This window comes from Eumetopias jubatus, unplaced genomic scaffold (assembly GCF_037043125.1).
Source record: "Eumetopias jubatus isolate StellerSeaLion01/CBP00866 unplaced genomic scaffold, mEumJub1_p1.0 scaffold_96, whole genome shotgun sequence".
In the NCBI taxonomy this organism is placed as follows: Eukaryota; Metazoa; Chordata; class Mammalia; order Carnivora; family Otariidae; genus Eumetopias; species Eumetopias jubatus.
The window spans coordinates 231,920-243,806 of record NW_028274902.1 but is presented as its reverse complement, the minus strand read 5'-3'; the positions used below and the strand labels follow the sequence as shown (position 1 = coordinate 243,806).

General features: G+C 38.0%; 1 protein-coding gene across 1 annotated transcript; it reads left to right on the top strand.

Annotated features, from left to right (window-relative positions):
- The first annotated feature begins 2,904 nt into the window (after positions 1-2,904).
- LOC148161666 (uncharacterized) lies at positions 2,905-10,215 on the top strand. The gene is given in 8 exon segments (XM_088020651.1): positions 2,905-2,962; positions 3,282-3,444; positions 3,762-4,009; positions 4,408-4,544; positions 7,122-8,945; positions 9,006-9,837; positions 9,840-10,045; positions 10,210-10,215. Coding segments are annotated over 8 exon segments (3,474 nt in total).
- The last annotated feature ends 1,672 nt before the right edge of the window (positions 10,216-11,887 follow it).

Sequence of the window (11,887 nt, the reverse complement as noted above, 5' to 3'; positions counted from 1 at the left end):
AACACATTTTGAGAGCTATCATAAAGCTTAAATTATTACAGTAGTGCCTTTCACAGAATAGTGAAAGAGGGAAGGAAAAAACAAACAGTGGGGTTGCTGTGGAAATACAGGAAAAGATGACTTATTGAGTTTCATCTGCTGGAAGACATTAGTTTTTTTTTAAGTTTTTATTTAAATTCTAGTTATTTAACATACAGTGTAATATTGGTTTCAGGAAGTGATTCATCCCTTACATATAACACACAGTGTTGATCACAAGTCCCTTCTTAATATTCATCACCCATTTAGCTCATCCTCAGCCCACCTCCCCTCCAACAACCCTAGTTTGTTCTCTATAGTTTAACTACTATGTTTGCCTCCCTCTCTTTTTTCCCTTCCCCTGTGTTCATCTGTTTTGTTTCTTAATTCCACATATGACTGACTTATTTTGCTTAGCATAATACCCTCGAGTTCCATTTATATCATTGCAAACGGCAAGATTCATTATTTTTGATGGCAGATAATATTCCCTTGTATGTATACCACATCTTCCCTGTCCATTCATTACTCAGTGGACATTAGGGCTCTTTCCATAGTTAGGCTTTTGAATTTAATGGTGCTATAAACATTGGGGTGGATGTGCCTCTGTTAATTGGTATTTTTATATCTTTTGGATACATGCCTAGAGGTGCAATTGCTGAGTCAAAAGGTAGCTCTATTTTTAACCTTTTAAGGAAACTCCGTACTGTTTTCCAGAGTGGCTGTACCAGTTTGCATTCCCACAAAGAGTGTAAGAGGGTTCCCCTTTCTCTGCATCATCACCAACACCTGTTTCTTGTGTGAGCCATTCTGAGAGGTGTAAGGTGATATCTCAGTGTAGTTTTCATTTGTATTTCCCTGATGATGAGGTTCTTTTCATGTGTCTGTTGGCCGTCTGGATGTCTTCTTTGGAAAAATATCTGTTCATGTCGTCTGCCCATTTCTTAACTGGATTTCTTATTTTCTGGGTGTTGAGTTTGATCATTTCTTTATAGACTTTGGATACTAACCCTTTATCAGATATGTCATTTGTAAATATCCTCTCCCATTCCATTGGTTACCTTTTTGGCTTGTTGATTGTTTCCTTCATTGTGCAGAAACTTTGTATCTTGATGAAGACCCAAAAGTTCATTTTGGTTTTGTTTCCCTTGCCCCCAGAAATGTGTCTAGTAAGAAGGTGATATGACCAAGGTTCAAGAGGTTGCTGCTTGTGTTCTTCTCTAGAGTACTAAGGAGGGCAGGTATGATGAGCACTTGGTGTTATATGCAACTAAGGAATCATTGAACACTACATCAGAAACTAATGAGTACTATATGTTGGCTAACTGAACATAATAAAAAAGTAAATTTAAAAAAAGAAATTGATCCCATTTACAATTACACCAAAAAACATAAGATACCTACGAATAAACCTAATCAAAGAGGAAAAAGATCTGTACTCTGCAAAAGTTGAACACTTCTGAAAAAAATTGAAAGGGACACAAAGAAATGGAAAAATGTTCCATGCTCATGGATAGAAATAAAAACCATTGTTAAAAGGCCCATAGTTCCCAAAGCAACATATACATTTAATGCAGTCCTTATCAAAATACCACCAGCACTCTTCACAGAGCTAGAACAAACTAACCTAAAATTTGTATGGAACCAGAAAAGGCTCCCCAGTAGCCAAAGTGATCATGAAAAAGAAAAGCAAAGCTGGCAGCATCACAATTCCAGACTTCAAGCTCTATTACAAAGCTGTCACCAAGACAGTATGTTATTGGCACAAAAACAGACACATAGATCAATGGAACAGGATAGAGAGCCCAGAAATGGACCCTCACCTCTGTTGTCAACGAATCTTCGACAAAACAGGAAAGAATATTCAATGGAAAAAAGACAGTCTCTTCACTAAAGGGTGTTGGGGAATTGGGCAGCCACATGCAGAAGAATGAAACTGGACCACTTCCTTATACCATATACAAAAACAGACTCAAAATGGAATAAAGACTTAAATGGAAGACATTAGATTTCACCTTTGCCCTCTTTTCTCTGTTTTTAATTGGTGTTTTGAACAAGGACATGGTATAGATAAAGCATTTTTTAGGCATTGTCAGAATGGAATTCAAATAATAAAATTGCTGACCAGAAAAATAGAAAGAACTCAGATAAATTCATGAAGCTGACTTCACAGGTATCTCACGACTCCTATCATATGAAATATATATTTATTCTTATATAATTGATTTATATTTTCTGTCCAGTCCAGCAGAAACTAACCTTAACTAATATATTCCTCCACTGAATTAAAAAACTTAGGAAGGCCAAGGCTTCTTGTCCTCAGATATATGTGTTCAAGTGATGGCACACTCCATATGAGAGTAGGGAAATATTTATTGAATTGTTGCTCTTTGCGCAATATTGTCATCAGATAGAAGTGTTTGTAGCTCTTGAGTTAATTTTCTACAATTGTAGTTTCTATCATTTTCATAGTGATTTGTAAGTTATTTTAAACTATCATTGTTTAGTATTTCATCAACTTCTGTGTTAGATCATGTGGAACTAATTCTTTTAATTAGTGTGTATATGTGGCAGGTACGTAAAGCTACATGTAAAGCCAGATAGATTATATTCTTTACAAAGTGTGGGAATGGGGTATTTCATTGTCTCACTCCAAAAATGAAAGTCAATATTGAACTAAATAAAAGTTTGTTTCAATTTTTAAGTTACATTTAACTTGAGTAAATATGGGTAACATTTCTTGTTGGGTGATCATAATAGAAGAAGGCACTTATCTCATAAGTAGGTATTATGATGTCAGACATTCTATATGCTATAATTTCAATCCCAACCCTGGCAACTACTCGACTGGAACCCTATCTTGCATTCACATCCGCTTGAGCCAATATGAGATCTCCATTTTGCTTCTATCAGTTTTGGGGACTGTTTTTTCACTGCTGTGGTGGTAAGTTACAGATAATTGGGATTTTTTTCTCCTCTGTTTGTGTTATTACTGGGGAAATATTTTTTATTTTCCTTAACTTTTTAAAATATCTTCTGTTTTTCTCCTTGATGTTTATTTCATTTCCTACTTCTTATCATGTTTGTCTTTCATCTAATCTTACATTTTGCCACTTTTATTTATGTTTCTCATTCTTCTCTATATTCTCTTATTTCACATCTTCAAAAAATGAAAGTTAGGATGACAAATCTCAATAATCATTCAGCAAGATGTTGTTTTTCATGTTATATTTACCTCCTCTCCTCCCTATCTGGCCTTTTAGTACCCAATTCTCAAAAGCAGTGGTTAAGCTCATTGACCCCATCGGTTGCCCCATTGACAGCATCCAGCAACATCCCATGGCTAGTGTCCCTGACTGAAAACTGCCAGGGCATTATTCTGAGTCAGTGGTGGATCCTCTCCACAGCCAGCTGTCTGAATAAACTGTAAGTACAGCTAGAATCGTGATAAAGGGATCATAGTTACATATATACTTTATATTTGTTTTGTCAAAATTAATTATATTTGCATTGGATAGTGACGCATTCAAGGGACTTTGTTTTTGGAAAATAACATATTAAAAATGAAGCTTGGAGTTCTAAAAGTCAAATTCTATTCAGTGTGCAATGTAGAGCATCATTTTACAGGGATGTAAAGAGAAATTTTTTTGGATTACATTAACATTTCAGGTTAAATGAAACTAATGAAATGTTTTTCTCAGTCTAATTTCATTATGCTCTTTTTCACTTTTCTATTCCTTTAGGAAACATTTGGACTCTGACATTTCAGCAGTCATTGACCAAGAAGATATCTTACTTGGCCATAAAATATGCCTGCACCCCAGTTTTGGTCCACAAGTTGGAATGGATCCAGTCAAAGGAGACATAGGAGTCATCCTGCTACAGTACCCTATCAGGGTGGGGGGAATACCACTTTATCACACTTATAACATCTTCTGGAAGAGTTGTTATAACTGCCAGTACAGACACTGCAGGGTATACCAATATCAGAGTAAGCTCAAGAGTCATGTTCTGTCATATCATAAATGTAGCTCATATAATGATATAGAAAAAACAAAGCAAAACAGTGCAAAAATAAAATAGGATGTTAAAAAATCTTGTAAATAATTAAGGCCATATTACTCCACTTCACATGGAGTAAAGAAGGAAAAGTGACAATATCATGGGTTATAATATTCTGTGTTCTATTAAGAGGGATTTAGGAACAGCTAAAAAATACAAGAAAGTATGAAATAAGTATGTATGAGATTAGATGGAAGGAAAGGAGAAGTCAGAGTTATCTCAGTAATTTTTTGTGATTGAAAGATTGAAAGTTGTACCAACCTAGTAGTAAATCATAGGAATATAATAACCCATATCTCATAGTCCTTTCTATCTCTATTCCCTCAGACCACAATAACTTTGGAACCAGTATCAAAAAGCTGTCAGTTAAGCTGCTGGACCTCTCATTCTGCCACCATCAATATATCCACCTAACTAAAAGTAACAACTTATGCATCTGGAGTCAGCCACAAGGAGACTGCTGGGTACTTACTGTATAAGGGCAGAGTTACCATTGGGGGGAGATGTAAAAATATATGTCAAATGTAAAATGGATACAAGTTCATTTATGCAAGATGAATAAGTGCTGGAGATCTGCTGAACAACCTAGTGTATATAGTTAACAATCTTACACTGTACACTTAAAAATTTAAAAGCATTCGATAACATGTTGACTCTTACTCCCTTAATAAAAAAGAAAGTTTCTTTACTTTCACATGCAATCCACAGGTGTAATGTTTATGTGATGATATAATCATACATACATTATGTCAAAAAATATTCAAAGATATATTTATTCTTAAGGTCACAAATAAAGCAGGAATATTTTCATCAATGAAATTTCAGAATTAGAAAATTTGCTAAAATATATTCAAAGCAATGGGAAGAACAGGTTATCCTTCGATTGGTTTGTTAGAATACAAATAGAACTCAGTTTTACAAATACAAACTGAGTACTTAAAAGTCTTCAGTTATGAGGTGTAATTATTATCTCACCATCCTGAAGCTACAAAAATATTGTAACTGAGTTAGTGATGAGGAGTACCTGCTACCAATATATATTTTAAAAGAGTATCATGACTTTTTTCCCAACGCTCAACCTAGAAGATGTGTAGTAATATTTGTGTTATATACTACATGTAGTAATACTTAGTTTGTAACAGATAAAATTTAAGAAGTCACAAATGGCTACAAAGAAATTTAAGGCAAAAAAAGTGAGAGGCAAAAATAAAAATGTTTGAAATTTACAAATAAGGAAGATGTTAAAATTTGTGGTGGAAAAGGGATATGGGTGATATCAAATTCTTCTTAATAAACATATTGCCAAAACTTTGTCAAGCCCAAAAGACCAAAGATTTGAAACCAATATTTGAGAAATTTGAAATTAAGAAAGACAAGGTAACCACAGCGTGGTAGATTACAAATTGATAGGGTACATAGAGGAAATAGGCCTGGTCCCAGTTCTTAGAAAATCCTGATTTTCTGGGCCTGGTCACCAGAGTTTATGATTTGATAGGAGAGAGTAGTGCAGTAATTTAGTAAAAATATAATTTTGTTAATGTTCTTATAGAAATCTTTATTGTGAACAGTGGAGATAACAATTATATCTACATTTGGATAGAAGAAGGGCATACTTAAAATTTTGAGAGGAAAGTAGCTCTTCATAATAGAAATAAGATGTGCAAATGTAATGACCATTTAATGCATAGAAAATATTTGAGTGGTAAAATTTGTAAGGGGCACATGATGGTAAGAAAAATATTTAAAAAAAGAGAAAAGAAAATTGCTTTGGACCAATTTTGAAGTAATGGTGCCTGGACTCAGTTGTAGAAGTCCTTGGAGTCACAGAAAGATTTTAATGCAAAAAAAAAATATTTTAGAAGAATCAAATATTTCCTGTTCTGGAAGGTGGAATGAAAGATGGCTTTTAAAATTAAATTAAAGAAGTCAGATTTATTTAGAAATCTAACCAACAAAGTCTATTAAAGTATCTTTGTACTCTTCACATTTATTCCCACAAAATGGTCTGGCATGAACTGCAAAAACAATAAGGAATCATTCATTCATCAAATATTGATTGCCTAAACATGATTTCGTGCTATGCTAAGATGCAGCAGTTTAAAAAGAGCATATAATTATCCTTATCCACATGAAGCTTACTCAAAAGCTAACAATTGTTTCCCAAGAAAATAATGAAGATGTGCTGTTAAAATAGAAGAAATGCAGAAGATCTTTAAAAATGTTCTATTTGACCAAAAACTTACAGCCCTTGAGAAATCAACCCAAGTAAATCCCATGAAGGAAGCCAATTCCAGGAAAAGGATACTACTGTGGAAAAATTTCTGTGAAGAATGAAACAAATATGATGGTAGCAAAATGAACAAAGGAAAAATGTTGAGCTGAGATCAGAAACTAATTAATAACACCTTTGGATTTTACTCTGAATATCATCCTGCCTGCCAGGAGGAACAAAGCATGGAATAAGTTTGGGTATGAGAGAATAGCAGAAATGACGATGGTTGAAAAATAAATGAGGACAACTTGAACCAGAGTAATGACGTGGAGTGATAAGGATAAACACAGTCATTACATATGATTGTGTAAGTTGTGCCCTGCCTAGAAATACTCAGCAAAGGGAATAAGTGATATCCAAATAAAGAATGTTGAATATGTAATTGCTATTTAGAACGCGGGAGTTTTCTCTAAATATCCTTTGTAATTTGGTTTTTCTCCTTTAAATGGAGTTACAGTTATGTGTGTGTAAGTTATCCTGGAGCTTTATGAAGTATGTACCAGGTAACATTTATTATTTTTCACCATGTCATATGGATATATGGTAGAAAAATATATACATCTCATGTATTTCAATGAATTTAGAGATAATATGTATATAATATATAAATATTATTTATGTCATACATGTGTAGCCATATATTTTATAATTTATATATTATATATTTACATATAAATTATGTTACATATATTTTAATATATTCTTACGATTTATGTTTGTCTGCCCGTTTGTCCCACATAAATACGGCTTATCTTTTTTCCTCATTCAGGTACAGCAGGGTAGTCCTGTTCTCTGCCTCTGTGGCAACCACTGGGAACTGGTAGGCCTGGTCAGTGAATCCTCAATGGCCCGTTATGACCCTGTTCTTGTCATCAAGACAGCCCCATATTTATCTTGGGTGAAATGGCTTATCAAGACATCTCAGAAGCCACTGGATCCTATTTTTTCCCTACCCTGCAATTTTACTCCTGGGGTAGAACATCGTCCACAAGACAGGCTTAGCCTGAGCAGGGGTACTGCCATTTTGACCTCCCACAGACTCTCTGTACAGTCACGGAAGAGAAGATTAGGCACTTTCCCACTGAACAGACAGCACCGGAATCCTCCTCCAGTATTTTTTCGTTTAAATAATAGAGACTCTTTTCCTGGCAGTAGACGGTTACACCTTCAAGCTAGTCAGCTCTCCTCAAGTAGCAAATTCCCAATGATACAATCTTGGACATCTCTTGTTACCAAACAGCGGGATCCTTCTGATATTTCTGAGCCCTGGAATACCCCAATAGCTGGTACTTCTGAAGCTTTGGTTCTTTCTGGACCCCCAAAGCCTCCAACACCTGATAAATCTATACCCTAGGACCTTCCTCAGAAAGATACAATGAAATATCAGTACCAAACGATGACCAATTCAGTAAACCCCTGGGTTAATCCTTTAGCTGCTATCATTGGGCTTCATACTCTACCATTATTTAGTTCTGCTATATCCTGGGTTTTGTTTTCAAGTGGCATAGATGGATCCCACCTTCTTTCTGGGGTTAATACTGTACAGCTTCAAGTTCAGTCTAGTAAGGTTCCTTTCCATGGTCAACTTCTAGCTAGAACCTGGCTAGAAATTACCCCTGACATTCGACCTTGGACACATTCTCTACCTGATAAAACTGGAACAGTGATGCAGATACAATCAAGTGAAGAGAATATTGGAAGCCAAATACACCATGTAGTCGATAGAGTTCACACTGCTTTTAAACCAGTAACTTATAACTTGAATGCATGGGTTCCTTTAACAGTTAATAAAAATGAATTCTGGACTCATTCCACGCTAAATGCAAATGGATCTCAGTATCCTACATTAACTCTTATGTTGGAACCCTGGTTTCAGTCAGTCTTAAATTTAGATGAATCCCAAGAACTTACAGAAAAGACTAATGAATACTGGATTCTTCCTGAATCTAAGTCAGCTCAATTGTGGACTTCTTCAGCACTTAATATGACTTTTATTTGGATACCATCTGCAAGCAACACTATTAAGTCTTGGGCACAATATAATACCAGTCTGAGCAAAGCCTCAAGTCAAATGGAGAGAATAAGTCCATGGAGTAAACGTGAATCTTTTATGGTCAAACCCCAGATTCAAACTGCAGATACAACCTGGTTTTTGACACATATTATTACAAATGTAATTAAGCCTTTTTTTCAGTCTAAAGCTGATACAACCAGGCCCTGGAGTAAACCTGAAGCTGCCATAACCCAAACCTGGACCCAGCCAGAAACCCAGGCAAGAAAACCACTGACTCAGCTGAAAGCAGAAATCAGACCATGGTTACAGATTAAAACTGAAAGAATCAGATGCTGGATTCAGCCTATGTTTCAAATAGTCAGACCTAGAGCCCAGACTGAAAATGGTAAAGACAAACATTGGACCCAGTCAGAAGCACATATAATTAGATCCGTGACACACACTGAAATTGAAACCTTCAGACTTGGGAACAAGCCTAAAGCTGGTACAGCCAGATCCTGGTTTTGGACTCAGTCTAATCAAAGGAGAGCAAGGTCTCAGCCAGACTTGCAAACACTCTACCCTTGGACTCAGCCTGAAGTTGACATAGTGAGACCATGGACTCAGTCCGAAGCTAGTAGCATCCAACCATGGATGAAGCCTGAAGCATTGACATTCAGAATCTGGACGCAGTTTAAAGTTAATACAATTACACCCTGGACAGGGCCTGAAGCTGATATAGCTAGACTTTGGTTGCAAATACAAACCAATACATTCAGAACATGGAACCAACTTGAATCTCAGACAACCATTTCCTGGTCTGAGCTTGAAGCTGATAGAGTCAGACCTTGGTTGTATAATCAAATGCATACATTCAAACCTTGGATTGAGACAGAATTTCAAACAGCCAATTCCTGGACCCAACCTGAAGGTGATATACCCAGGCTTAGGACTAAATCTGAGGCTGACAATGTCAGACATTTGTTCCAGACTCAAGTGGAGACACCCACAATGTGGACAGAGCCAGTATCCCAAGTAGACCACCACTGGATACAGTCCAAAACAGAAATAGTTAGGCCCTGGAACCAACCTGTGGCAGACAAGCTAAGAGCCTGGATACAACATGTCATTTACACTGTAAGGCCCTGGGATGAGCTTGAAGGTGATAAAGTTAGATTCTGAACACAATCTGAATCTGACTTAAGACGTTGGATTCAGCCAGATGTGGGTATAATCAATCCCAGGGCACAAAATGAAGCTGATACATCAACACCATGGGCATGGGGACAGGCTGAGACTCCAGAAGTTAATCCCTGGGCACAGTCTGAAACCAAAACAGTTATACTCTCAACACAGGGAGAAGCTTCAGCAATTAATCACTGGACAGATATTTTAGCTGATACTGTCACAACATGGGCAAAGACTGAATTTCCAGGACAAAGGCTCTTGATGTATCCTTTGTCTCGTATAGTCACACAGTGGACTCAGCCTGAACTGCAGTGGCAAATCTCTGGACACAACCTGAAAATGTTACAGTCACACCTTGGATCCAGGATGAATCTCTTGCAGTAAATACCTGGACACAGACTGAAAATAACACAGTCATACCATGGACTCAGAATGAATCCCCAGAAGAAAATACCTGGACAGAGGCTGTTTCTGAAACAGCCATACCATGGACCATGGGATTTTTTCCAACTGTGAAGCCCTGGATAGAGACTAAATTTGATAAAGTCACACCAGGCACCAAATCTCAATTTTCAGAAGTAAAACTTTGGACACAGCAGTTGCCCAAAACATTGGACACTGAAACTGGTACAGTCAAAAGGTGGACTCAGTCTGAATCTCCACCCTTAATTCCCAGGATTGAAGCTATAGCTTCCATAGTCCCATTATGGACCCAGGCTGAATCTCTAGCTGTAAATCAGTGGACACAACCTATAGCTTATAGAGTCACAGAATGGACACAGACTAAATCTCCATCAGTAAATACTTGGACTCAGGTTCAATTTCTGGCCGTAAATCCATGGACACAGTCTGAATCAGAGTACAAATCTCCAGCCCTAAAACGGTCAGTTGAGCCTGAGGCTAGTATGGTCATATTGTGGACTCAGACTGAATCTCCAGAAGTAAATCCTTGGATAGAGCCTGTAGCTTCCTTAGTCATGCCATGGACACAAGCTGAATATCCAGCAGTAAGTTCACTGACACAGGCTGTAGCTGATACAATTATCCTGTGGCCTCAGGCCGAATCTCCAGCATTAAATCCCTGGACAAAGTCTGTAGCAGATACAGTCACAGTGTGGGCCCTGGATGAATCTTCAAGAGCAAAACCTTGGACACAGATATTAGCTTCATCAGATATATTTTGGACCCAAGCCAAAACAGTAATTCCTTGGTCTACTTTTGAAATATTCCCACAATTCACCCTTATTCAATCTGTAGTGGTTAAAACTTGGACACAATTTGAGAGTGACACAGTCACAGCCCTAACTCAGGGTCAGGCTCTTGCTGTGAATCCCTGGACAGAGATTATCACTTCCAGAGTCACACCATGGATCCAAGCTGAATTTCCAGCAGTAAATCCCTGGACAGAGGCTGTTGCTTCCAGAGTCACATCATGGACCCAAGCTATATCTGTAGCAGTAAATCCAGGGACAGAAGCTGTCACTTTGAGAGACATACCATGGATCCAAGTAGTATTTCCAGTAGCAGTAAATACCTGGACAGAGGCTGTCACTTCCAGAGTGATGCCATGGACACAATCTCCTACAGCAGTAAATGCCTGGACAGACACTGTCACTTCCAGAGTCACTCCATGGACCCAAGCTGTACCATCCTGGACAGAGGCTGTCACTTCCAGAGTCTTGCCAGGGACCCAAGCTGTACTTCAGTAGTAAATCCCTGGACGGACACTGGTGCATCCAGAGTCATTCCATGGACACAAGCTGTACCTCCAGCAATAAATCCCTGGACAGAGGCTGGTGCATCCAGAGTCAAATCATGGAACAAAGCTCTTCCTCCAGCAATAAATCCCTGGACAGAGGCTGGTACATCCAGAGTCACATCATGGACCCAAGCTGTATCTCCAGAAGGAAATCCCTGGACAGACGCCGGTGCATCCAGAGTCATGCCATGGACCCAAGCTGCACCTCCATGAATAAATCCCTGGACAGAAGCTGATGCATCCAAAGTCACTCCAAGGACCCAAGCTATCCCTTCAGAAATAAATCCCTGGACAGAGGCTGGTGCATCCAGAGTCACTCCATGGACCCAAGCTGTACCTCCAGCAGTAAATCCCTGGACAGACACTGATACATCCAGAGTCACATCATGGACTCAAGCTGTACCTCCAGCAGTAAATCCCTGGACAGAGGCTCTTGCTTCCAGAGTCATGTCATGGAACCAAGGTGTGTTTCCAGCAGTAAATCCCTGGACAGTGACACTTGTTTCTACTGTCACAACATGGACCCAGGCCTCCTCTCTTCTAAATCCTTTGACAGACACTAAAGCTTCTACAGTGAAAATATGGACTCATAATG